Genomic DNA, 27,500 nt, shown 5'->3' with positions numbered 1-27,500 from the left:
ATCAATAAATGAAAAAAGGTCTGATTTATCAGTGAAGTGGCGTCTCACTCGCACCTCGCTCTGACCTGAAATTAATGAATGACCAAATGTTTGTAGTGGACTCTGATTAAGGTGATAATGTTACAGTAAAATGATGATTTTACTCAGAATGTAAAGAAAGTGATATTTTAATAACCGAATCCAGCAAATTGATTTATTCTCTATTAATGATTTGTTCTGGTTTTTCTCTTAGTTGCGTACAACGGAGAGCTCTACATATTTGGAGGCTATAATGCTCGACTGGACCGCCACTTTAATGACCTGTGGAAGTTTAATCCAGGTGAGTGTGTTTAATCTGGGCTGTTGTTATATTTTACATTATATTCAGATAATATGAGTTAATATGATAAAGTTATTGTGTAACGTTATTTTATTTTAGTATAACAGAGTTAAGATAACACAGGATTAATAATGTAAATTAAATAAATAAACATTATTTTACATGATTTAACATATAATTATTAAAGAGGTATGTAAAATAATAAAGAACAGCTGGCAAAGTGAAGGCTGAGGAAAAGAGTTTAAACATTTTAAACATTCCTGCAGTTTCTGAAACTCCCACTAGATGGCAGCGCTGTCCTGTTTTAGAGAACAGTCAATGTGTCAGCCTGGCTGTGGTCACCGTGGAGATGCTCTGATGCTGTTCGGTCTCAGAGAGATGATATAAATGTGATCAGTGAGTGAAGCTGAATAAATAACAGCAGGAGATTAAACAGGTTTAACTCAGTGAGTGAAAGTGTTTGAGATTAAATTAAGAGGCGGTTCCTCATTTAGGATCGTCTGAATGTTTGATGTGTCTAGAACAGCAGCTCTCAGTTCTTAAAGCTTTTATATCAGGTATGTTCTATAATCAAAACTGAACATCTTCAGTAACGTCGACTCTCTGAAACACAGATTTACTACAGACGCACTGAGTTCTTCGCTCCGTCTCTGCGCTCCGCTGTAAAGATCCCAAAACAAACTCGACGTGTTCCTCTCAGTCCTGATACCGCAGGTTCTTATCAATCTGTTCTTTGATTATCTGAACACACAAAGAATTTACGCCGATCTTAAAACGAGAGTCCACTGAAACACTATTATTCAATAGTCAGTATGACTCTTTAAAAGTTTATTTAAGTGTCTAACCACCTGGGGCGCTCTGCTCTGCTCTGTTTATTCTGTGGAATCAGTGAAGAATAAGTGACATGCTGATGTGGAAATGATGGTAAATCAGATTCTGTTTGGTTGTTTTGTGAATTGTTTTAAAAACTCATTTATCAGTAAGAGAAACACAGTTTTCACCAGAGAGATGATTTATATCAGCTCAGAACCTTTTCTTACTGAAACAGAACCTTACAGGGAGACAGACAGAGAGAGACAGACAGACAGGCAGAGAGAGAGAGAGAGACAGACAGACAGAGAGAGAGAGAGAGAGAGACAGACAGACAGACAGACAGGCAGGCAGGCAGGCAGGCAGAGAGAGAGAGGATCTGTGGAAAAGCTTTCATACAGATCTGCCTTGTTCCTCCCTAGATACCAATAAGTGATTAGAACTCGCTGTGTGTGTGTGCGTGTGTGTGCGTGTGTGTGTGTGTGTGTGTGTGTGTGCGTGTGTGTGTGTGTGCGTGTGTGCGTGTGTGCGTGTGTAGAGGCGTTCTCCTGGAAGAAAGTGGAACCGAAGGGAAAGGGTCCGTGTCCGCGGAGGAGGCAATGCTGCTGCATGGTGGGAGATCGCATCATCCTGTTCGGAGGAACCAGGTACCGCTCTTCTCTTATCTAGAACTAATAGATAATTATGATTTATAATTTGCAGTTTATTAAATCAACATTAGGGAAGCTTTGATGTGGCTGAAGGTGCGTCTGTCATGTTCTGACCAAAATGATTTGTGTGTGTGATGATCTGTAAGATTCATTCTCAGAACGTCTGTGATTGATCAGAAAAACTTTCACTGATTGATCAGAGGCTCAGTTACTCATTTACGTATCTTCAGTATCAGCATTGTGATGCAGATCAGATAATAATATTAACAATAATGATCTGACTCTGTCTCGTTTTAGACTCCTTTAAAATTAACTCCACTGACTTTTTTTTCTTTCTTTATTATCGAATCGTTAAGAAGGTGAGTAAAACAATCAGACGTTCACAACGGAACCGGTTTACTTTACTAATTTGGAAGGTAAACAACGTTGATCTGATTTCAGCACCTTATTAGGGAGCTGTCCAGTTTTATCTCAGTGATAATGGCTTAAACTGAGGTGGCCTGCAAACACAGAGCTGGTCAGTGGTTCTGTGTTCTGGGTTCTGGTTTCTGGGTTCTGGTTACTGTGTTCTGAGTTTGTACGGAGGAAGCTTGGTTCTTTTGTCCTGATGGTGGGAGCCTGCAGGTCTCCGAGCCGGATAATCGTGATTGGGGTAATTAGCGAGCTAACGCAGAGATACAGGAGCAGCCTGCTTTATCAGCTGGGCTTATCAGAGGAGCCCTGCGGAGTCCAGCCGACTGAGCGCAGACGCTGATTCTTACAGCACGACGTCCAAAACTTACAGCACCGCAAACCTAAACTTCACTCGGTATTTATAGTAGAATCAGCATCGGCCTGTGATAATTATGGCAGAAATTCACTTTAGAGTGTGTGTGAGTGTGTGAGAGTGTGAGAGTGTGTATGTATGTGTGTGTGTGTGTGTGTGTGTGAGTGTGTATATGTGAGGTGAGTGCGTTTGCGTGTGTGTGTGTGTGTGTGTGTGTGTGTGAGTGTGTGTGTGTGTGTGTGTGTGTGTGTGTGTGTGTGTGTGTGTGTGTGTTTTTCGAGAATGTGTGTGAGTTTGTGTGTGAGTGTGTATATGTGAGGTGAGTGCGTGTTTGCGTGAGTGTGTGTGTGTTTGTGAGAATGTGTGTGTGTGTGTGTGTGTGAGGTGAGTGCGTGTTTGCGTGAGTGTGTGTGTGTTTGTGAGAATGTGTGTGTGTGTGTGTGAGAGTGTGTGTGTGTTTGTGAGAATGTGTGTGTGTGTGTGTGTGTGTGTGTGCACGCACACGAGTGTGTTACTGATTTAAATGACTGTAGATAAACTGAGATGGACGTATGGCAGGAAATCCTCCTCAGAGTCATGACTTCCTGTTGGGCAGCAGGGAGTCAGAACCGTCTCCTGTGGGTGAAGACCATCACTGGGAGTGAGCAGCACTGAGAGTGACTCCACTCAGAGTGAGCAACGCTAAGGGTGTGAATATCGTTGCTTTAGAAAGTGAGTCTGTAGCTGTTGTTATTTTAGTTAGAATGGTAGTTTGTGTGAGTGAGTGTGTATGTTCTGAGTGTGCAGAGTGTGTGTGTGTACTGTGTGTGTGTGTGTGTGTATGTTCTGAGTGTGCAGAGTGTGTGTGTGTGTGTGTGTGTGTGTGTGTGTGTGTGTGTGTGTGTACTGAGTGTGCAGAGTGTGTGTGTGTGTACTGTGTGTGTGTGTGTGTGTGTGTGTGTGTATGTTCAGAGTGTGTGTGTGTGTGTATGTTCAGAGTGTGTGTGTGTGTGTACTGTGTGTGTGAGTGAGTGTGTATGTTCTGAGTGTGCACAGTGTGTGTGTGTGTGTACTGTGTGTGTGAGTGAGTGTGTATGTTCTGAGTGTGCACAGTGTGTGTGTGTGTACTGTGTGTGTGTGTGTGTGTGTGTATGTTCTGAGTGTGCAGAGTGTGTGTGTGTGTGTGGTGTGTGTGTGTACTGAGTGTGCAGAGTGTGTGTGTGTGTGTGTACTGTGTGTGTGAGTGAGTGTGTATGTTCTGAGTGTGCAGAGTGTGTGTGTGTACTGTGTGTGTGTGTATGTTCTGAGTGTGCAGAGTGTGTGTGTGTGTGGCGTGTCTTAATGTGTGTTCTGACTGCGGAGTGTGTGTGTGTGTGTGTGTGTTCTGACTGCGGAGTGTGTGTGTGTGTGTGTGTTCTGAATGCGGAGTGTGTGTGTGTTCTGAATGCGGAGTGTGTGTGTGTGTTCTGACTGCGGAGTGTGTGTGTGTGTGTTCTGAATGCGGAGTGTGTGTGTGTTCTGAATGCGGAGTGTGTGTGGGTTCTGACTGCGGAGTGTGTGTGTGTTCTGACTGCGGAGTGTGTGTGTGTGTGTGGGTTCTGAATGTGCGGAATGTGTGTGTGTGTGTTCTGACTGCAGGGTGTGTGTGTGTGTGTTCTGACTGCGAAGTGTGTGTGTGGGTTCTGACTGCGTAGTGTGTGTGTGTAGGTTCTGACTGCGTAGTGTGTGTGGCGCGTCTTAATGTGTGTTCTGAATGTGCGGAGTGTTTGTGTGTGTGTGTGTTCTGACTGCGGAGTGTGTGTGTTCTGAATGCGGAGTGTGTGTTCTGACTGCGGAGTGTGTCTGGGTTCTGAATGCGGAGTGTGTGTTCTGACTGCGGAGTGTGTGTTCTGAATGCGGAGTGTGTGTGGGTTCTGAATGCGGAGTGTGTGTGGGTTCTGAATGCGGAGTGTGTGTGGGTTCTGAATGCGGAGTGTGTGTGGGTTCTGACTGCGGAGTGTGTGTGTGTGTGTGTGTTCTGACTGCGGAGTGTGTGTGTGTGTGTTCTGACTGCGGAGTGTGTGTGGGTTCTGAATGCGGAGTGTGTGTGTTCTGACTGCGGAGTGTGTGTGTGTGTGTTCTGACTGCGGAGTGTGTGTGTGTGTGTTCTGAATGCGGAGTGTGTCTGGGTTCTGAATGCGGAGTGTGTGTTCTGACTGCGGAGTGTGTGTTCTGAATGCGGAGTGTGTGTGTGTGTGTTCTGAATGCGGAGTGTGTCTGGGTTCTGAATGCGGAGTGTGTGTTCTGACTGCGGAGTGTGTGTTCTGAATGCGGAGTGTGTGTGGGTTCTGAATGCGGAGTGTGTGTGGGTTCTGAATGCGGAGTGTGTGTGGGTTCTGACTGCGGAGTGTGTGTGTGTGTGTGTTCTGACTGCGGAGTGTGTGTGTGTGTTCTGACTGCGGAGTGTGTGTGGGTTCTGAATGCGGAGTGTGTGTGTTCTGACTGCGGAGTGTGTGTGTGTGTGTTCTGACTGCGGAGTGTGTGTGTGTGTGTGTTCTGACTGCGGAGTGTGTGTGTGTGTGTTCTGACTGCGGAGTGTGTGTGTGTGTGTTCTGACTGCGGAGTGTGTGTGGGTTCTGAATGCGGAGTGTGTGTGTTCTGACTGCGGAGTGTGTGTGTGTGTGTGTTCTGACTGCGGAGTGTGTGTGTGTGTGTTCTGACTGCGGAGTGTGTGTGTTCTGACTGCGGAGTGTGTGTGTGTGGGTTCTGAATGCGGAGTGTGTGTGTTCTGACTGCGGAGTGTGTGTGTGTGGGTTCTGAATGCGGAGTGTGTGTGTTCTGACTGCGGAGTGTGTGTGTGTGTGTGTTCTGACTGCGGAGTGTGTGTGTGTTCTGACTGCGGAGTGTGTGTGTGTGTGTGTATGTTCTGAGTGTGCAGAGTGTGTGTGTGTGTGGCGTGTCTTAATGTGTGTTCTGAATGTGCGGAGTGTGTGTGGGTTCTGACTGCGGAGTGTGTGTGTGTTCTGAATGCGGAGTGTGTGTGTTCTGAATGTGGAGTGTGTGTGTGTTCTGACTGCGGAGTGTGTGTGTGTTCTGAATGCGGAGTGTGTGTGGGTTCTGACTGCGGAGTGTGTGTGTGTGTGTTCTGACTGCAGAGTGTGTGTGTGTGTGTTCTGACTGCAGAGTGTGTGTGTGGGTTCTGACTGCGGAGTGTGTGTGTGTGTGTTCTGACTGCAGAGTGTGTGTGTGTGTGTGTGTGTGTTCTGACTGCAGAGTGTGTGTGTGGGTTCTGACTGCGGAGTGTGTGTGTGTGGGTTCTGACTGCGGAGTGTGTGTGTGTGTGTTCTGAATGCGGAGTGTGTGTGTGTGGGTTCTGACTGCGGAGTGTGTGTGTGTGTGTGGGTTCTGACTGCGGAGTGTGTGTGTGTTCTGAATGCGGAGTGTGTGTGTTCTGAATGCGGAGTGTGTGTGTTCTGAATGCGGAGTGTGTGTGTGTTCTGAATGCGGAGTGTGTGTGTTCTGACTGCGGAGTGTGTGTGGGTTCTGACTGCGGAGTGTGTGTGTGTGTGTGTGTGTGTGTGTGTATGTTCTGACTGCGGAGTGTGTGTGTGTTCTGAGTGTGCGGAGTGTGTGTGTGTTCTGAGTGTGCGGAGTGTGTGTGTGTTCTGAATGCGGAGTGTGTGTGTGTGTTCTGAATGCGGAGTGTGTGTGTGTTCTGAATGCGGAGTGTGTGTGGGTTCTGACTGCGGAGTGTGTGTGTGTGTGTTCTGAATGCGGAGTGTGTGTGTGTGTTCTGACTGCGGAGTGTGTGTGTGTGTGTTCTGAATGCGGAGTGTGTGTGTGTTCTGAATGCGGAGTGTGTGTGGGTTCTGACTGCGGAGTGTGTGTGTGTGTTCTGACTGCGGAGTGTGTGTGTGTGTGTTCTGAATGCGGAGTGTGTGTGTGTTCTGAATGCGGAGTGTGTGTGGGTTCTGACTGCGGAGTGTGTGTGTGTGTGTTCTGAATGCGGAGTGTGTGTGTGTTCTGAATGCGGAGTGTGTGTGTGTGTGTTCTGACTGCGGAGTGTGTGTGTGTTCTGACTGCGGAGTGTGTGTGTGTGTTCTGACTGCGGAGTGTGTGTGTGTTCTGAATGTGGAGTGTGTGTGTGTTCTGACTGCGGAGTGTGTGTGTGTGTGTGTGTTCTGACTGCGGAGTGTGTGTGTGTGTTCTGACTGCGGAGTGTGTGTGTGTGTGTTCTGAATGCGGAGTGTGTGTGTGTTCTGAATGTGGAGTGTGTGTGTGTTCTGACTGCGGAGTGTGTGTGTGTGTTCTGACTGCGGAGTGTGTGTGTGTGTTCTGACTGAGGAGTGTGTGTGTGTTCTGACTGCGGAGTGTGTGTGTGTGTGTGTGTTCTGAATGCGGAGTGTGTGTGTGTGTTCTGACTGCGGAGTGTGTGTGTGTGTGTGTGTGTTCTGAATGCGGAGTGTGTGTGTGTTCTGACTGCGGAGTGTGTGTGTGTGTGTGTGTGTGTTCTGAATGCGGAGTGTGTGTGTGTGTGTGTGTTCTGAATGCGGAGTGTGTGTGTGTTCTGAATGCGGAGTGTGTGTGTGTTCTGACTGCGGAGTGTGTGTGTGTTCTGACTGCGGAGTGTGTGTGTGTGTGTGTGTTCTGAATGCGGAGTGTGTGTGTGTTCTGAATGCGGAGTGTGTGTGTGTTCTGACTGCGGAGTGTGTGTGTGTGTGTGTGTTCTGAATGCGGAGTGTGTGTGTGTTCTGAATGCGGAGTGTGTGTGTGTTCTGACTGCGGAGTGTGTGTGTGTGTTCTGACTGCGGAGTGTGTGTTCTGACTGCGGAGTGTGTGTGTGTTCTGACTGCGGAGTGTGTGTGTGTTCTGAATGCAGACTGTGTGTGTGTGGGTTCTGACTGCGGAGTGTGTGTGTGTGTGTTCTGACTGCGGAGTGTGTGTGTGTGGGTTCTGACTGCGGAGTGTGTGTGTGTGGGTTCTGACTGCAGGGTGTGTGTGTGTCTGTGTGTTCTGTCTGCGGAGTGTGTGTGGGTTCTGACTGCGGAGTGTGTGTGTGTGTTCTGACTGCGGAGTGTGTGTGTGTGTTCTGAGGGTGCGGAGTGTGTGTGTGTGTGTTCTGAACGCGGAGTGTGTGTGTGTGTGTGTGTGTTCTGACTGCGGAGTGTGTGTGTGTGTGTGTGTTCTGACTGCGGAGTGTGTGTGTGTGTGGGTTCTGACTGCGGAGTGTGTGTGTGGGTTCTGACTGCGGAGTGTGTGTGTGTGTTCTGACTGCGGAGTGTGTGTGTGTGTGTGTGTGTTCTGACTGCGGAGTGTGTGTGTGTGTGTGGGTTCTGACTGCGGAGTGTGTGTGTGGGTTCTGAGGGTGCGGAGTGTGTGTGTGTGTGTGTGTTCTGAATGCGGAGTGTGTGTGTGTTCTGACTGCGGAGTGTGTGTGTGTGTGTGTGGGTTCTGACTGCGGAGTGTGTGTGTGGGTTCTGACTGCGGAGTGTGTGTGTGTGTGTCTGACTGCGGAGTGTGTGTGTGTGTGTTCTGACTGCGGAGTGTGTGTGTGTGTGTTCTGACTGCGGAGTGTGTGTGTGTGTGTGTGTGTTCTGACTGCGGAATGTGTGTGTGTGTGTGTGTGTTCTGACTGCGGAATGTGTGTGTGTGTGTGTGTGTTCTGACTGCGGAATGTGTGTGTGTGTGTGTGTGTGTGTGTTTTGACTGCGGAATGTGTGTGTGTGTGTGTGTGTTCTGACTGCGGAATGTGTGTGTGTGTGTGTGTGTTCTGACTGCGGAATGTGTGTGTGTGTGTGTGTTCTGACTGCGGAATGTGTGTGTGTGTGTGTGTGTGTTCTGACTGCGGAATGTGTGTGTGTGTTCTGAATGCGGTGTGTGTGTGTGTTCTGAGGGTGCGGAGTGTGTGTGTGTGTGTGGGTTCTGACTGCGGAGTGTGTGTGGGTTCTGACTGTGGAGTGTGTGTGTGTGTTCTGACTGCGGAATGTGTGTGTGTGTTCTGAGGGTGCGGAGTGTGTGTGTGTGTGTGGGTTCTGACTGCGGAGTGTGTGTGGGTTCTGACTGTGGAGTGTGTGTGTGTGTTCTGACTGCGGAATGTGTGTGTGTGTTCTGAATGCGGAGTGTGTGTGTGTGTTCTGAGGGTGCGGAGTGTGTGTGTGTGTGTGTGTGTGGGTTCTGACTGCGGAGTGTGTGTGTGTGTGTTCTGACTGCGGAGTGTGTGTGTGTTCTGACTGCGGAGTGTGTGTGTGTGTGTTCTGACTGTGGAGTGTGTGTGTGTTCTGACTGCGGAGTGTGTGTGTGTGTGTTCTGAATGCGGAGTGTGTGTGTGTTCTGAATGCGGAGTGTGTGTGGGTTCTGACTGCGGAGTGTGTGTGTGTGTGTTCTGAATGCGGAGTGTGTGTGGGTTCTGACTGCGGAGTGTGTGTGTGTTCTGAATGCGGAGTGTGTGTGTGTGTGTGTGTGTGTTCTGACTGCGGAATGTGTGCGTGTGTGTGTGTGTGTTCTGACTGCGGAATGTGTGTGTGTGTGTGTGTGTTCTGACTGCGGAATGTGTGTGTGTGTGTGTGTGTGTGTGTGTTCTGACTGCGGAATGTGTGTGTGTGTGTGTGTGTGTTCTGACTGCGGAATGTGTGTGTGTGTGTGTGTGTGTGTGTGTTCTGACTGCGGAATGTGTGTGTGTGTGTGTGTGTTCTGACTGCGGAATGTGTGTGTGTGTGTGTGTGTGTTCTGACTGCGGAATGTGTGTGTGTGCGTGTGTGTGTGTGTGTTCTGACTGCGGAATGTGTGTGTGTGTGTGTGTGTGTTCTGACTGCGGAATGTGTGTGTGTGTGTGTGTGTGTGTGTGTGTGTTCTGACTGCGGAATGTGTGTGTGTGTGTGTGTGTGTTCTGACTGCGGAATGTGTGTGTGTGTGTGTGTGTGTGTGTGTTCTGACTGCGGAATGTGTGTGTGTGTGTGTGTGTGTTCTGACTGCGGAATGTGTGTGTGTGTGTGTGTGTTCTGACTGCGGAATGTGTGTGTGTGTGTGTGTGTGTGTGTGTTCTGACTGCGGAATGTGTGTGTGTGTGTGTGTTCTGACTGCGGAATGTGTGTGTGTGTGTGTGTGTGTGTGTGTTCTGACTGCGGAATGTGTGTGTGTGTGTGTGTGTTCTGACTGCGGAATGTGTGTGTGTGTGTGTGTTCTGACTGCGGAATGTGTGTGTGTGTTCTGAATGCGGAGTGTGTGTGTGTGTGTGGGTTCTGACTGCGGAGTGTGTGTGTGTGTGTGGGTTCTGACTGGAGTGTGTGTGTGTGTTCTGACTGCGGAATGTGTGTGTGTGTTCTGAATGCGGAGTGTGTGTGTGTGTTCTGAGGGTGCGGAGTGTGTGTGTGTGTGTGGGTTCTGACTGCGGAGTGTGTGTGTGTGTGTGGGTTCTGACTGTGGAGTGTGTGTGTGTGTTCTGACTGCGGAATGTGTGTGTGTGTTCTGAATGCGGAGTGTGTGTGTGTGTTCTGAGGGTGCGGAGTGTGTGTGTGTGTGTGGGTTCTGACTGCGGAGTGTGTGTGTGTGTGTGTGTGTGTGTGTTCTGAATGCGGAGTGTGTGTGTGTTCTGAATGCGGAGTGTGTGTGGGTTCTGACTGCGGAGTGTGTGTGTGTGTGTTCTGAATGCGGAGTGTGTGTGTGTTCTGAATGCGGAGTGTGTGTGGGTTCTGACTGCGGAGTGTGTGTGTGTTCTGAATGCGGAGTGTGTGTGGGTTCTGACTGCGGAGTGTGTGTGTGTGTTCTGAATGCGGAGTGTGTGTGTGTTCTGAATGCGGAGTGTGTGTTCTGACTGCGGAGTGTGTGTGTGTTCTGAATGCGGAGTGTGTGTGTGTGTTCTGACTGCGGAGTGTGTGTGTGTGTTCTGACTGCGGAGTGTGTGTGTGTGTGTGTGTTCTGAATGCGGAGTGTGTGTGTGTTCTGACTGCGGAGTGTGTGTGTGTGTGTGTGTTCTGAATGCGGAGTGTGTGTGTGTTCTGACTGCGGAGTGTGTGTGTGTGTGTGGGTTCTGACTGCGGAGTGTGTGTGTGTGTTCTGACTGCGGAGTGTGTGTGTGTGTTCTGACTGCGGAGTGTGTGTGTGTGTTCTGAATGCGGAGTGTGTGTGTGTGTTCTGAATGCGGAGTGTGTGTGTGTGTTCTGAATGCGGAGTGTGTGTGTGTGTGTGTGTTCTGAATGCGGAGTGTGTGTGTGTTCTGACTGCGGAGTGTGTGTGTGTGTGTGTGTTCTGACTGCGGAGTGTGTGTGTTCTGAATGCGGAGTGTGTGTGTGTGTGTTCTGACTGCGGAGTGTGTGTGTGTTCTGACTGCGGAGTGTGTGTTCTGACTGCGGAGTGTGTGTGTGTTCTGACTGCGGAGTGTGTGTGTGTTCTGAATGCGGACTGTGTGTGTGTGGGTTCTGACTGCGGAGTGTGTGTGTGTGTGTTCTGACTGCGGAGTGTGTGTGTGTGTGTGTTCTGACTGCGGAGTGTGTGTGTGTGTGTGTTCTGACTGCGGAGTGTGTGTGTGTGTGTGTGTTCTGAATGCGGAGTGTGTGTGTGTTCTGACTGCGGAGTGTGTGTGTGTGTGTGTGTTCTGACTGCGGAGTGTGTGTGTTCTGAATGCGGAGTGTGTGTGTGTGTGTTCTGACTGCGGAGTGTGTGTGTGTTCTGACTGCGGAGTGTGTGTGTGTTCTGACTGCGGAGTGTGTGTGTGTTCTGAATGCGGACTGTGTGTGTGTGGGTTCTGACTGCGGAGTGTGTGTGTGTGTGTTCTGACTGCGGAGTGTGTGTGTGTGTGTGTTCTGACTGCGGAGTGTGTGTGTGTGTGTGTTCTGACTGCGGAGTGTGTGTGTGTGTGTGTTCTGTCTGCGGAGTGTGTGTGTGTGTATTCTGACTGCAGGGTGTGTGTGTGTGTGTGTTCTGTCTGCGGAGTGTGTGTGTGTGTGTGGGTTCTGACTGCGGAGTGTGTGTGTGTGTTCTGACTGCGGAGTGTGTGTGTGTGTTCTGAGGGTGCGGAGTGTGTGTGTGTGTGTGTGTGTGTGTTCTGACTGCGGAGTGTGTGTGTGTGTGTGTGTTCTGACTGCGGAATGTGTGTGTGTGTGTGTGTGTTCTGACTGCGGAATGTGTGTGTGTGTTCTGACTGCGGAGTGTGTGTGTGTGTGTGTGTGTTCTGACTGCGGAATGTGTGTGTGTGTGTGTGTGTGTGTGTTCTGACTGCGGAATGTGTGTGTGTGTGTGTGTGTGTGTGTTCTGACTGCGGAATGTGTGTGTGTGTGTGTGTGTGTTCTGACTGCGGAATGTGTGTGTGTGTGTGTGTGTGTGTGTTCTGACTGCGGAATGTATGTGTGTGTGTGTGTGTGTGTGTGTGTTCTGACTGCGGAATGTGTGTGTGTGTGTGTTCTGACTGCGGAATGTGTGTGTGTGTGTGTGTGTTCTGACTGCGGAATGTGTGTGTGTGTGTTCTGACTGCGGAATGTGTGTGTGTGTTCTGACTGCGGAATGTGTGTGTGTGTGTGTGTGTGTTCTGACTGCGGAATGTGTGTGTGTGTTCTGAATGCGGAGTGTGTGTGTGTGTTCTGAGGGTGCGGAGTGTGTGTGTGTGTGTGTGTGGGTTCTGACTGCGGAGTGTGTGTGGGTTCTGACTGCGGAGTGTGTGTGTGTGTTCTGACTGCGGAATGTGTGTGTGTGTGTTCTGACTGCGGAATGTGTGTGTGTGTTCTGAATGCGGAGTGTGTGTGTGTGTTCTGACTGCGGAATGTGTGTGTGTGTTCTGAGGGTGCGGAGTGTGTGTGTGTGTGTGTGGGTTCTGACTGCGGAGTGTGTGTGTGTGTTCTGAGGGTGCGGAGTGTGTGTGTGTGTGTGTGGGTTCTGACTGCGGAGTGTGTGTGTGTGTGTTCTGAATGCGGAATGTGTGTGTGTGTTCTGAGGGTGCGGAGTGTGTGTGTGTGTGTGTGTGTGGGTTCTGACTGCGGAGTGTGTGTGTGTGTTCTGAGGGTGCGGAGTGTGTGTGTGTGTGTGTGTGTGTGTGTGGGTTCTGACTGCGGAGTGTGTGTGTGTGTGTGTGTGTTCTGAATGCGGAGTGTGTGTGTGTTCTGAATGCGGAGTGTGTGTGGGTTCTGACTGCGGAGTGTGTGTGTGTGTGTGTGTGTTCTGAATGCGGAGTGTGTGTGTGGGTTCTGACTGCGGAGTGTGTGTGTGTGTGTTCTGAATGCGGAGTGTGTGTGTGTTCTGAATGCGGAGTGTGTGTTCTGAATGCGGAGTGTGTGTGTGGTTCTGACTGCGGAGTGTGTGTGTGTGTTCTGAATGCGGAGTGTGTGTGTGTTCTGACTGCGGAGTGTGTGTGTTCTGAATGCGGAGTGTGTGTGTTCTGAATGCGGAGTGTGTGTGTTCTGAATGCGGAGTGTGTGTGTGTTCTGAATGCGGAGTGTGTGTGTGTGTTCTGAATGCGGAGTGTGTGTGTGTGTTCTGACTGCGGAGTGTGTGTGTGTGTTCTGACTGCGGAGTGTGTGTGTGTTCTGAATGCGGAGTGTGTGTGTGTTCTGAATGCGGAGTGTGTGTGTGTTCTGACTGCGGAGTGTGTGTGTGTTCTGAATGCGGAGTGTGTGTGTGTTCTGACTGCGGAGTGTGTGTGTGTGTGTGTGTTCTGACTGCGGAGTGTGTGTGTTCTGAATGCGGAGTGTGTGTGTGTGTGTGTTCTGAATGCGGAGTGTGTGTGTGTTCTGACTGCGGAGTGTGTGTGTGTTCTGAATGCGGAGTGTGTGTGTGTTCTGAATGCGGAGTGTGTGTGTGTGTGTGTGTTCTGAATGCGGAGTGTGTGTGTGTTCTGACTGCGGAGTGTGTGTGTGTGTGTGTTCTGAATGCGGAGTGTGTGTGTGTTCTGACTGCGGAGTGTGTGTGTGTTCTGAATGCGGAGTGTGTGTGTGTTCTGACTGCGGAGTGTGTGTGTTCTGACTGCGGAGTGTGTGTGTGTGTGTTCTGACTGCGGAGTGTGTGTGTGTGTTCTGACTGCGGAGTGTGTGTGTGTTCTGACTGCGGAGTGTGTGTGTGTTCTGAATGCGGACTGTGTGTGTGTTCTGAATGCGGACTGTGTGTGTGTGGGTTCTGACTGCGGAGTGTGTGTGTGTGGGTTCTGACTGCGGAGTGTGTGTGTGTGTATTCTGACTGCAGGGTGTGTGTGTGTGTGTGTTCTGTCTGCGGAGTGTGTGTGTGTGTTCTGACTGCGGAGTGTGTGTGTGTGTTCTGAGGGTGCGGAGTGTGTGTGTGTGTGTTCTGACTGCGGAGTGTGTGTGTGTGTGTGGGTTCTGACTGCGGAGTGTGTGTGTGTGGGTTCTGACTGCGGAGTGTGTGTGTGTGTGTTCTGACTGCGGAGTGTGTGTGTGTGTTCTGAGGGTGCGGAGTGTGTGTGTGTGTGTTCTGACTGCGGAGTGTGTGTGTGTGTGTGTGTGTGTTCTGACTGCGGAGTGTGTGTGTGTGTGTGTGTTCTGACTGCGGAGTGTGTGTGTGTGTGTGTTCTGACTGCGGAGTGTGTGTGTGTGGGTTCTGACTGCGGAGTGTGTGTGTGGGTTCTGACTGCGGAGTGTGTGTGTGTGTTCTGAATGCGGAGTGTGTGTGTGTGTGTGTGTGTTCTGACTGCGGAATGTGTGTGTGTGTGTGTTCTGACTGCGGAATGTGTGTGTGTGTTCTGACTGCGGAGTGTGTGTGTGTGTGTGTGTGTTCTGACTGCGGAATGTGTGTGTGTGTGTGTGTGTTCTGACTGCGGAATGTGTGTGTGTGTTCTGACTGCGGAATGTGTGTGTGTGTTCTGACTGCGGAATGTGTGTGTGTGTTCTGACTGCGGAATGTGTGTGTGTGTTCTGAATGCGGAGTGTGTGTGTGTGTTCTGAGGGTGCGGAGTGTGTGTGTGTGTGTGTGTGGGTTCTGACTGCGGAGTGTGTGTGTGTGTGTGTGTGTGGGTTCTGACTGCGGAGTGTGTGTGGGTTCTGACTGCGGAGTGTGTGTGTGTGTGTGTTCTGACTGCGGAGTGTGTGTGTGTGTTCTGACTGCGGAGTGTGTGTGTGTGTTCTGACTGCGGAGTGTGTGTGTTCTGACTGCGGAGTGTGTGTGTGTTCTGAATGCGGAGTGTGTGTGTGTTCTGACTGCGGAGTGTGTGTGTGTTCTGACTGCGGAGTGTGTGTGTGTTCTGACTGCGGAGTGTGTGTGTTCTGACTGCGGAGTGTGTGTGTGTTCTGAATGCGGAGTGTGTGTGTGTGTGTTCTGACTGCGGAGTGTGTGTGTGTGGGTTCTGACTGCGGAGTGTGTGTTCTGACTGCGGAGTGTGTGTGTGTGTGTTCTGACTGCGGAGTGTGTGTGTGTGTTCTGACTGCGGAGTGTGTGTGTGTTCTGACTGCGGAGTGTGTGTGTGTGTTCTGAATGCGGAGTGTGTGTGTGTGTGTTCTGACTGCGGAGTGTGTGTGTGTTCTGACTGCGGAGTGTGTGTGGGTTCTGACTGCGGAGTGTGTGTGTGTGTGTTCTGACTGCGGAGTGTGTGTGTGTTCTGACTGCGGAGTGTGTGTGTGTTCTGACTGCGGAGTGTGTGTGGGTTCTGACTGCGGAGTGTGTGTGTGTGTTCTGAATGCGGAGTGTGTGTGTGTGTGTGTGTGTGTTCTGAATGCGGAGTGTGTGTGTGGGTTCTGACTGCGGAGTGTGTGTGTGTGTGTGTTCTGACTGCGGAGTGTGTGTGTTCTGAATGCGGAGTGTGTGTGTGTTCTGACTGCGGAGTGTGTGTGTGTTCTGAATGCGGAGTGTGTGTGTGTTCTGAATGCGGAGTGTGTGTGTGTGTGTGTGTGGGTTCTGACTGCGGAGTGTGTGTGTGTGGGTTCTGACTGCGGAGTGTGTGTGTGTGTTCTGACTGCGGAGTGTGTGTGTGTGGGTTCTGACTGCGGAGTGTGTGTGTGTGTTCTGACTGCGGAGTGTGTGTGTGGGTTCTGACTGCGGAGTGTGTGTGTGGGTTCTGACTGCGGAGTGTGTGTGTTCTGACTGCGGAGTGTGTGTGTGTGTTCTGACTGCGGAGTGTGTGTGTGTGTTCTGAATGCGGAGTGTGTGTGTGTGTTCTGTTTTCGGAGTGTGTGTGTTCGGACTGTGTGGAGCGTGTGTGTGTGTTTGTGTGTGTGTTCTGAGGGTGCGGAGTGTGTGTTTGTGTGTGTGTTCTGAGGGTGCGGAGTGTGTGCGGAGTGTGTGTTTGTGTGTGTGTTCTGAGGGTGCGGAGTGTGTGTTTGTGTGTGTTCTGAGGGTGCGGAGTGTGTGTTTGTGTGTTCTGAGGGTGCGGAGTGTGTGTTTGTGTGTGTTCTGAGGGTGCGGAGTGTGTGTTTGTGTGTGTGTTCTGAGGGTGCGGAGTGTGTGTTTGTGTGTGTTCTGAGGGTGCGGAGTGTGTTTGTGTGTGTGTTCTGAGGGTGCGGAGTGTGTGTGTGTGTTCTGAGGGTGCGGAGTGTGTGCGGAGTGTGTGTTTGTGTGTGTGTTCTGAGGGTGCGGAGTGTGTGTGTGTTCTGAGGGTGCGGAGTGTGTGTGTGTTCTGAGGGTGCGGAGTGTGTGCGGAGTGTGTGTTTGTGTGTGTGTTCTGAGGGTGCGGAGTGTGTGTGTGTTCTGAGGGTGCGGAGTGTTTGTTTGTGTGTTCTGAGGGTGCGGAGTGTGTGCGGAGTGTGTGTTTGTGTGTGTTCTGAGGGTGCGGAGTGTGTGCGGAGTGTGTGTTTGTGTGTGTGTTCTGAGGGTGCGGAGTGTGTGTTTGTTTGTGTGTTCTGAGGGTGCGGAGTGTGTGCGGAGTGTGTGTTTGTGTGTGTGTTCTGAGGGTGCGGAGTGTGTGTTTGTGTGTGTTCTGAGGGTGCGGAGTGTGTGTTTGTGTGTGTTCTGAGGGTGCGGAGTGTGTGTTTGTGTGTGTCTTCTGAGGGTGCGGAGTGTGTGTGTGTTCTGAGGGTGCGGAGTGTGTGTGGAGTGTGTGTTTGTGTGTGTCTTCTGAGGGTGCGGAGTGTGTGTTTGTGTGTGTTCTGAGGGTGCGGAGTGTGTGTTTGTGTGTGTGTTCTGAGGGTGCGGAGTGTGTGTTTGTGTGTGTGTTCTGAGGGTGCGGAGTGTGTGTGGAGTGTGTGTGTGTGTCTTCTGAGGGTGCGGAGTGTGTGTGGAGTGTGTGTTTGTGTGTGTTCTGAGGGTGCGGAGTGTGTGCGGAGTGTGTGTTTGTGTGTGTTCTGAGGGTGCGGAGTGTGTGTTTGTGTGTGTGTGTTCTGAGGGTGCGGAGTGTGTGTGGAGCTCACACTGCTGCTGGTTCTTCTCGTGCTTGTTGATCATTACTGAACGTTGCTGCAGCCGTAATGAGGCTCTGCGTGTGAATCGCCAGTGAAGCGTCAGTGAAGCGCCAGTTAAACGCCAGTGAAGCGTCAGTGAAGCGTCAGTGAAGCGCCAGTTAAACGCCAGTGAAGCGTCAGCGCGGCTGTTTAGTTTCACACTAACAGTGTTTACTCTGCGGTTTCAGCGTTAGAGTGATCTGTGTTTGTCCCGCTGCCGCTGATGGACGCGAGCGCCAGGACTCATGAATCAGAAAGTGGACGCCGGCCGTGTATTTACTTATTGACCCGAGCGCTCGGAGGAAACGAGCGAGAGATTTATGCGCCGCGGTTCCTGAGCGCCTGTCGCTGCAGCCTGAGCCTGAGCAGATCTCGCAGCTCCGCCGCGGCGTGTTTACTCAGAGCGCAGTTTACAGACGATTACTGATCGTTTTACTGCAGCTCAATAAACACCTCAGAGCTGCGACTCTGTTCATCACCCAGCGCCCGACACCTTCAGCGTCCTGCAGCCCGGAGGGAGGGACGGGGAGGGAGAGGGGTGCAGGGGGATGGGGGGTTAAGAGGGGTGAGGTGGTAATTGTGTGATGAGCTGTAATGATGTGCAGCTAAATTTACACTTCAAATGTTTTGTGTTTTTTTTTTTTTAATTATAAAAATGAAGTAAATCATGAAACTTCATCTTTGTTTTAATGTGTTTTACACACAGAAACACACACACAAAAACACACACACACACACACAGAAACACACACACACTCACACAGAAACACACACACTCACAAAAACACACACACACACACACAGAAACACACACACACTCACACAGAAACACACACACTCACACACAGAAACACACACACACTCACAAAAACACACACACACACACACAGAAACACACACACACTCACAAACACACACACACACACTCACAGAGAAACACACACACTCACAGAAACACACACACACACACTCACAAACACACACACTCACAAACACACACACACACACACAGAAACACACACACACTCACACAGAGAAACACACACACTCACAAAAACACACACACACACACAGAAACACACACACACTCACAAAAACACACACACACACACAGAAACACAGAAACACACACACACAGAAACACACACACACTCACACAGAGAAACACACACACTCACACAGAGAAACACACACACTCACACAGAGAAACACACACACACACAGAAACACACACACACAGAAACACACACACACAGAAACACACACACACAGAAACACACAAACGTGCACACACCCATTTATCTCAGTAACTGTGTGAAATATTTCCCTTTAATTGAATCTGCGTATGTTGTATGTAAGAGTCAGTGATCATTATTGATTAATAATCTTCACTGATCATCTGAAAGTGTGAGTATTTGTTTGTGTGTGTGTGTGTGTGTGTGTGTGTGTGTTTGGGCACTTACTGAGTGTAAACAGTCCTGCTGTGTGTGTGAGAGGCGTGAAATTCTGCCCCCGTCTCTCTCTCTCTCACTATCAGTCACAGATCGGTCTGATAGTGACCACAGCTCTGGTCAGTCATTGAAGAATAGAAGAGCTTCTCTAATCTTAAAAGTAAAAATGCTGTGTACATATTAATTCTGATTTAAAAGGCATATAGTGGTTTTAAGTGTACTTACATTATAATTGTACTTAACTGCTCATAGCGCAGTTGTATACAGTTATAAAGTACATTTATAGACTGATGTGCTGAATATAGATATATAATTCTAATTTAGTGTACAGATTGTGTGTGTTTGATGTTTTATCCCCTTAAGTGTCCAGGAGCCTCTGTTCTTCACTCTTATAACTCAGTAATTACGCTGTTTATGTTGTTTTCTGAATAATAAGCCTGGAATTTAAGAGGTTAAAGTGCAAGTGCAGCTGATCACAGCTGGGGATTATGGGACGGATATTTATTTATGAGGATTATGGCTGTGCAGGTCAGCGCGTCTTTAGAGCTCAGCTGAGAGAATTTAATTACTGACTAAACGTCTCCACTGATTTAATTACATTGAAGAGTTAAAGTGAACACCGGTTTCAGTTCAGTTCAGGAGCTGATAAAGTTCTGTTGGTCAGCTTTGAATCAGTTCCTTCTGATTCAGAGTCGACTGATTCAGTCTGCATTTGAATATGTCAGCTTCTGAGTCTGTTTGTTTCTGAATCAGTTCATTTTGAATCTGTCAGCTTCTGAGTCACTCTGTTTCTGAATCAGTTTGTTCTGAATCTGTCGGCTCTGAATCAGTCAGCTTCTGAGTCAGTCTGTTTCTGAATCAGTTTGTTCTGAATCTGTCGGCTCTGAATCAGTCAGCTTCTGAATCATTCTGCTCCTGAATCAGTCGGCAGAGTTATGCAGCTCTGAATCAGGTGCCTTTCCGAGTTAGTCGGCTCTGAATCAGTCCACGTGATCTGATCTGCTGTGGTGTGTGTGTGTGTGTGTGTGTGTGTGTGTCTGCCTGTGAGTATTGAGGTCATTGGTGACGTTAGATGGCGTGTGTGTGTTGATGTCAGGTGTGTGTGTGTGTGTGTGTGTGGTGATGTCAGGTGTGTGTGTGTGTGTGTGTGTGTGTGTGGTGATGTCAGGTGTGTGTGTGTGTGTGTGTGTGTGTGTGTGTGGTGATGTCAGGTGTGTGTGTGTGTGTGTGTGTGTATGTGTAGGTGGGTTCTCCGTTCCTCCTGCTGTCTAAATTCTGGGATAAAGACAGGATGTAAACAGGAAGGTGGCAGATTGGCATGCTGGGAAATTGCAGGACGCCCGCCTGCTCTTGTTCGCTCTGATGAACGTCTCTCTTCTGCCTTAATGGCGTTAATATATGTATTGTTTATCAGTCTGTTGTTCTGTTCTGGGCGGGGTCTCGTGGGTGTTGTGGGTAAAATGAGCTCTTATGAAGTTCTGATGTAGATGTAACCGTTGCTGTGGCCATAGCGTTACTGGTGTAGTGGTGGTATCGACCGATTGGTGGAGCTGACCGAGCACACTTGGACCTTTTTGAAGCCACTGTATAAAAGTGACCTGATCCAGACCGGTCACTTTTCTCTAACAGAACTCTCTCGGTTCCTCCTGTGAGTGACCCGGACAGTGGAGCTCCGTGAAGGAGGGACATGCTTTAAGAGTTTTAAGCACTTAACACCTCCTTCTTTTCATCTTCTGGTCTCCAGGCTTTGTTTTTCTTGCTCACACTCCAGGTCAGAGGGGAGTGCGCACACACACACGCACACGCGCACACACACACACACACACACACACACACACACACACACAGAACTAACAAAACACTGAACAGAAGAGAAACACACCTCTAACTGTACAGCTTAAGGGAAACAGAGAGAGGGACTGAGGAAGCCTGTTCAGCGCTTCAGCTCTGCGTGGACAGGATCACTGGTGTTTTACTGGTGTCCAGTGATGTTTTACTGGGCTCCGGGTGTGTTTACTGGTGTTTTCTGGCCTCCAGAGGTGTTTTACTGGTGTTTTCTGGTCAGTAGAGCTTTAATTGGGCCTGAGATTTTGATCAGAGCATGGACACAGCACGAGACCTTTCTGCCTGAGTGAATTCTAGCTGCAGGATCCAAATCCGCCTGTATCTCAACAGAACTCTGTCCAAACCCGACCCCCTCTAATCAGAGACCCAATGAAAATCCATATTCTGAGCGATCGCGCCTGTTAACTCAGTTTGGCGTTAGGGTTAGGTCAACTCAATATCAGCAGTCCAGATTTAACTCCTTAATCAGTGGCTGATCACAATCTCAGGGTCATTATTCACTCACTTCCTGGAAAACCGTGTAAATGAAGTTTTGTGAAGTTTTCTTCAGCTGTGTGAGGAACAGATGTCCTGACCTGCTGGAAGCTATCGGACGTTTAATCCACTTCAATGGATTTATTCTTCACTCAGCCAAAAAACTTTCCCAACATATTCAGTCTGTGTGGGGTTTGAGGTGAATGTGTTGTTCTTACTGCAGAACAGAGCAGGTCCAGCCCCCCCGTCCAGTCACCCCCCCGAACATGCTCTGAAATTTGCACCGTTCTGCCGCTCCTAGATAAGACTGGGCCGATAATTCTCAGAGGTTTTGTTTTTCCTCAAAGGGGAAAAAGGTCCATATCGCTTTAATAACACGTGTTTGTGAGTGTTTCCTAAATTAAACCCCCAGCTGAGTGGACTTGGAGCAGGTTCTCAGCAGACCAGTCAGTGTGGCCGCCGCTCTATCTGAAAACCAGAATTAAACTTTAATGTGAATCTCGGCTGCCAGAGCGTCGGGCTTAGCTCTGCCTAATCCCACCCGCAGTCCCGGGGGGCTCTGATAGTTAACCTGGAGGGTCTAAATCTCTAAGATTAAGATGGAGGACGTCTGGATTTTGGAGAGTGTGAGGATAAGTCCCAAATCCAATAGAGAGATGAATTGATTAGATGTATTATCTCTAACAGACACAGTGGAGAGTGTTCGGGTGCTGCTGCTCTGAGTTGGGGGCTTCAGGGGGTGTTTGGAAATTTCAGCCTCGCTCTGTTTGAGGGGGGAGGATGATGAAGGACGTCAAGCTCCTTCAGTTTTGTTTTAATAACGTTTGTTGTCTGAGATGCTGTGAACGAGCCGCGGTTCCCCATCCACCTGTGTTTGGCTGCGGTTTCCTGAGTCTTAATAACATTCTAAAGCAAATGCTCTTGGTCCTGTAAGCCTGTGTTGTACATCTGGACTCAGCAGATAAGCTCTTCCTCAGGAAGTCATACTGCATGATGAGTTCCTCTGAGCTCGGCAGTCTGGAGAGGAGGAAGAGTCTCGCACACAAAATCCTCTGAAGAATGAGGATGTGCGCCGTGAGAGGAGCGCTGGCTGGAGGAGGTGATCAGATCAGAGTTCACAGTTCATTTAGGAGATCTGAATGTTCTGAACATGCGACTGAATTCTGACTGTTCTTAAAGAGACTCGAGGAGAATTACACTGTTTATTTCTACATAATTCAGTGTGTGAGATGTGAACAGAGGTTCAGAGGGGTTTGGTGTGAAATGGTTCAGATGTCTTTACAGTGGTGGTGATGGGAACCAGGGGTCGCCATGACTACAACACAGATATAGACATTTTATTTACTATCCAGAACCACCAGTGAACCTACACGAGTCTTCTGAGTTTATATGGAATGTTGATGATGGAAAATAGTGGAAAATCTGAAATAATAAGTTTTCTTTGGGGACTATTTTGCCTCACAGCGCCCTGCATGTATCCCTCCACCATGAATAGAGTTTAAGTTCTCTAAACTATCATAAAACAGTGTCTCAGTCATCAGGCAGTGAATTCATAACCATTTCATGTAGTAACTTTCTGTGAGGGAGCTTTTAGAGGTGGACGTCTGGTTCCTATCACCACCATTGTGAACAGTTTTGACTCTGAGGTATTTGTCCTGTAATTCAGTGTGAACATCATACAGTGTCAGAAAGCGCATAATCGGGTCCGTAATGATCACTGAACGACTCCTCACAGTGTGATGAGCTGTATTTTGTTTAACTGTTGCTTTAATGTGGTTAGGACTGTTTATCAAAACATCAACCAGCAGAAACGCAGCAGGCAAACTCACTGAGCACAGTGTGTTTGTGATGGGGGGTGTGTGGGTTGGGGGGGATACGGAGGGGGAGCTGCTGCTGTGTCTGAGTGATACTTTGCAGATCGTGTAACAGAAACGACCCGTTAAAATCAGCTGGAGGTGCCGTAAACTCACACCGCGACACTCTGCTGCATCCTCTCTCTCCATCTCTCTCTCTCTCGCCATCTCTCTCTCTCTCTCTCTCTCTCTCTCTCTCTCTCTCTCTCTCCCCCATCTCTCTCTCTCTCTCTCTCCCCCCATCTCTCTCTCTCTCGCCATCTCTCTCTCTCTCTCTCTCTCTCTCTCTCTCTCTCTCTCTCTCTCTCTCTCTCTCTGTGCGTGTGGAGATCAGCCGGCCGCGACGTTGAGCTCAATTTCACATCTAATTGTGTTTTTTATGGTTGTGCGGGAAAGCGGTGGCTGCTCTGCTGAGCGGTCAGTAACGGTCAGCTACTGGAATCAAAGCAGGACCATCTGATAAACTTCAGTCTAATCCACATTTACACATTGTGCCTTTTGAGGCGCTTGGTGTGGTCACTCTGAGAGGAAACTTGTCTGATCTCAGTTTGTCTGTATTCTGCTCTCAGTGGAGTCAGAGACCCTGAGTTAGTTCAGCAGCTCTACAGTAGCTCAGTTTATCAGCCTCACACTGTCAGACTGAGGTCTGTGTCTCTGAACAGTAACTGAAACTTCACTGAAAAATACTTTATCGTAAGTAATTTCGGTTGAAGTATTTATCCAGGAATGTCTCTTAGGGTGAAGCGTCACTGTGAAAGTGTTTAATGAGAGAATGGTTAAAATTTCAGTCTCACTGGTTTTTCTCTCTTCCCAACACTTCTGTTAAACACTGTGTTTATTTTTCTGTCCTCTCAGCTTAACACATGAACACAAAATGTCCTTTTCCCTCCTGTCCTCTCTCCAGTCCACCGCCCTTCTCCCCCAGAGTGGGTGTTGGGTTAAAAGCCTGAGCGTGTGAGGTTCACAGGGCACGATTCATTAAGTGTGAGTAGCGTGGCGGCCGATGAAAGTAAATAAACAGCAGCGCGTGTTCGCTAATGTAACAGCCTCTGGAAGTGCTGAGGGTCCTGCAGTAATCCAGGGTGGAGGACCCCCCGCTGGGCACTGGGTAGTAATGAGTTCCCCAGCTGCCTCCCTCCTGGACCCCCACGGACCCCTGGGACCCCTGGGCTCGTGCTCCGGCCTCTCCCAGCCTCTTTAAAGCACCAGCCTGTTTGTTTAGGAAAGATTAGGAGCGTAAAAGCCTTACAATGCCCTGCACGCGAGAGAGAGAGAGAGAGAGAGAGAGAGAGAGAGAGAGAAGAAGCTACTGCAGGTTAAAGAACAGAAGCTCTAGATGCTGATTTGGATTTGGTTCTTCAGTCTAGAACTCAGAACCTGTTTCAAGCAGTGAATAATCCTGGCTGATGTAATTGGAACAAATTTAATTGAATAAATTATTTTTTTAACTTTTTATTTCCTTCACTCTGTGTGAACAATTCACTGATTATTGATCTCAAATTATTTGTAATAAAATCTATTTTCATTAACGTACGTTAAAGTTCGTTTTCTTCTTTTATAAAGTTACTATTCTTGGTAAATGAGGTTTTGTTATGATGATGACGGCACTCCGATAAAGTGAGCTGTTAAATTGTTGAACTACATGCAGAGCAAAGCGTTCATTCTGTAAACTAAGCATTTTTAGGTGTTTATAAATCCCACTTTCTAAAAATAACAGATGAAAAGTAACGAGCAGCAGTAAAGTAATAAAGCTGCACTGATGCCTCATCCACTGTCCGGACGCTGTGGTGATGAAGCTCCTCACTGCCAGCCTGCAGGCTTCAGCTCAACTGCAGGATTTTATAATATTTGTATATTTTCTCCTGGCAGAAGGTTTGAGCTGTGAGTTCTGTGGAACAGGCGGGAATAGTGGAAGCTGAATTGGGGCGGGGGGGGATTAGAGTGGTCAGTGCTGAGGGCAGAATTCGTCCTGAAAACTCAGCAGAGTTTTGAGCTGGATGGATGATAAAGATCCATCACTCACTCGTATAGCAGGTAGGTTTATTAAAATAATCCATTAATATTCATTTCTGTTGTGTGTAATTTTGTTGTATTCGTTTGTGTTCATTTAAGTTAAAACTAAAGGGTTAAAACTGGACAGCGGTCAGTGAGCGTTCATTAGGAGCTGTTGACTGTTCAGGTCAGGTTACTGTGAGGATCTTTCCAAAAGCCTCAGCTTATGTTTCCTGAAGTAGTTCATAGTGGTTTTTGTGGTGTGTTTTGGGTCTTTGTCCTGTTCGTAGAATTCAGCCTCGTTTCAGCTTTAGTTTATTGACTGGGTCACATTCGCTTTCAGGATTTGCTGATATTTAGTGGAATGTATCATGGGTTTACAGCGTTCCCGAGCCACCAGCTGCCACAGAATCCCAAAGCATACCAGATCCACCCACATGCTCAACAGTCAGCACGGTGTTCCTTTCATCAGATGCTGCTCCTGTTTTTTCTCCAAATACACCTTTGACGGTTGTGGTCAAAGAGTTTATTTTTGCTGCGTCAGCCCACATCACTCATTTCCAAAATGCTTCTGGTTTATCTAGATGTTCTTTTTCAGACTTCAGACGGTGACTTTTCACGGGTAAGATTTCCTTCTGATGACTCTTCCATGCATATCATGTCACAGTGCTGCGCAGTAAGCACTGCACCCCCACGTCCGTGTCAGCCAGCCAGCAGATCCACTGCTGTTTTTTATTTTACTTCATTTAATCTTTATTTAACCAGGCGAGTCATTAAGAGCAACTTATTTACAGTGGTGGCCTGATAAATAGCAAAGCTCTCTTTTATCATTATTATCATTAGTACTCTCATCATCTGAGGGACTTTGCTTTGCTTTTCTTAATCACAATTCTTGATCTGCTTAACCAGAGTTAACAAGTCAATTAAGCCATAATGAGTTGATTAGGTTCTGAGACTTTTCATCTGGAAGGGTGCACAGTGGTTGTGTTTACTTCTTTTCACTTCAAAATTCAACAAAATATGTAATTTTGAGTGCTCAAAGTTTCAGAATAAAGCTTTACATCAGGACCTTATAAGAGATGCAGTTTGTTTCAGATGTTCCATAAACTACAGTAAACCTCTGTATTATGTTTAGCAAAGCTACAGATTGAGCATCTGAAGAAATATAAATACAACCCCATTTCCAAAAAAGTTGGGACGCTGTGCAGAATGTAAATAAAAATAAAATACAATGATGTAAACAATATTTTTAAATGAAAATAGCATAAAGACAACAAATCAAATGTTGAAACTGAGAAATTTTATTGTTTTTTGAAAAACAGATTCCCATTTTGAATTTGATGCCAACAACACATTCCAAAAAAGTTGGGACGGGGGCCTGTTTACCACTGTGTTACATCACCTCTTCATTAACAACACTCTAAGTGTTTGGGAACTGAGGAGACACTGCTGTAGTTTAGAAAGTGAAATGATTTCCATTCTTGTTTGATACAGGATTTCAGCTGCTCAACAGTTCTTTTGTCTCTTTTGTCATATTTTTCGTTTCATAATGCGCCAAATGTTGTCAGTGGTGACAAATCTGGACTGCAGGCAGGTCAGTTTAGCACCAGGACTCTTTTAATATGGAGCAATGCTGCTGTAATACATGCAGAATGTGGTTTGACATTGTCTTGCTGAAATAATCAAGGCCTTCCCTGAAAAAGACGTCGTCTGGACGGCAGCTTATGTTGCCAGCAGATGTATATATTGTTCAGCATTAATGGTGCCTTCACAGATGAACATGTGACCCATGCCATGTGCACTAACGCCCCCTATACCATCATGAATACTGGCTTTTGAACTGTGCACTGATAACAAGCTGAGTGGTCCTTAGTGGACGACACAATGTCCATGATTTCCAAAAAGAATTTCAAATTTTAATTCATCAGATCACAGGACACTTTTCCATTTTGCCTCAGTCCATTTTAAATGAGCTCTGAGGCCCAGAGAAGGTGGCAGCGTTTCTGGATCCTGTTTATATTTGGTTTCTTCTTTATGTTTTAGAGTTTTAACTTGCATTTGTGGATGCAGTGATGAGCTGTGTTCACAGACAGTGTTTTTCAGAAGTGTTTCTGAGCTCATGCAGTGATTTCACTACAGAATCATGTCTGTTTTTTAATGCAGTGCTGCCTGAGGACCAAAGATCACAGCCAGCCTTTTGTTGCTCCCGTCCCAACTTTTTTGGAACGTGTTGTTGGCATCAAATTCAAAATGGGCAAATATTTTTCAAAAACAGTACAATTTCTCGGTATCAACATTTGATATGTTGTCTTCGTACTATTTTCAATGAAATATAGGATTTAAAAGATTTGCACATTTATTGCATTTTGTTTTTATTTACATTTTGCACAGCATCCCAACTTTTTTGGAAGTGGGGTTGTAAAAAGTATCAAAGACCCATCACCATCAAACACTCGTCATCATATCATCATCATCATCATCATCATCATCAAACACCCATCATTGGACAGTGTGAAATACCCGTCATTATCAGACACCCATCATAGGTGTTCAGCTTTCATCAAACACCATCATAAAACACCATCATCAGTAGGGGTGGGAATGTCTAGGCACCTCACGATTTGATTCGATTACGATTCAGAGGCTGCGATGCGATTATAAGATTATCTGGGCATCTGTTTTTCTATACAGGTTTTCTTTTTTCTCAGTGTGTGAGGACTTTGCACTTTGCTTTAAAAGTATTTCTAATGATCCACAATGAATTCACTTCCAATATTTTTTATTAATTGATGAAATGGAAGTGATGTGGGAAGTGAACTGGAAATCTCTCATTCACTGCTCTTGTTTGGAGCGCGTGAGACGCTGCTGCCACTCATCTGTGATAAAATGCGCTGTGTCAGTAAAATGTCTTTGAGACGGGTCGCTGTATCTCGGCTCTAAAGCGGGCAACATAGCGCGAAAGCCCTGGTTCTCAACAACTGAGAACGGACGCAAATCATTGGCAATAAAAGTTGCAATAGAGTTTGTAAATCGCTTCTGAGTTGGGTGGAAGTTTTGACATCGTTTGATCGATGGTCCT

General features: G+C 47.9%; 1 protein-coding gene across 2 annotated transcripts in view; it reads left to right on the top strand.

Moving 5' to 3' along the window:
• The window catches only part of klhdc3 (kelch domain containing 3), a 45,928-nt gene that overhangs the window by 9,202 nt on the left and 9,226 nt on the right, over positions 1-27,500 (top strand). For both annotated transcript variants that reach the window (XM_036575275.1, XM_036575276.1), the window contains exons 7-8: positions 233-319; positions 1,668-1,776. In XM_036575275.1, coding sequence (XP_036431168.1) covers positions 233-319; positions 1,668-1,776 — 196 coding nt within the window. The remainder of the gene's footprint in view (positions 1-232; positions 320-1,667; positions 1,777-27,500) is intronic.

This window comes from Colossoma macropomum, unplaced genomic scaffold (assembly GCF_904425465.1).
Source record: "Colossoma macropomum unplaced genomic scaffold, Colossoma_macropomum, whole genome shotgun sequence".
NCBI lineage: Eukaryota > Metazoa > Chordata > Actinopteri > Characiformes > Serrasalmidae > Colossoma > Colossoma macropomum.
This window is presented reverse-complemented; position numbering and strand designations above follow the sequence as displayed.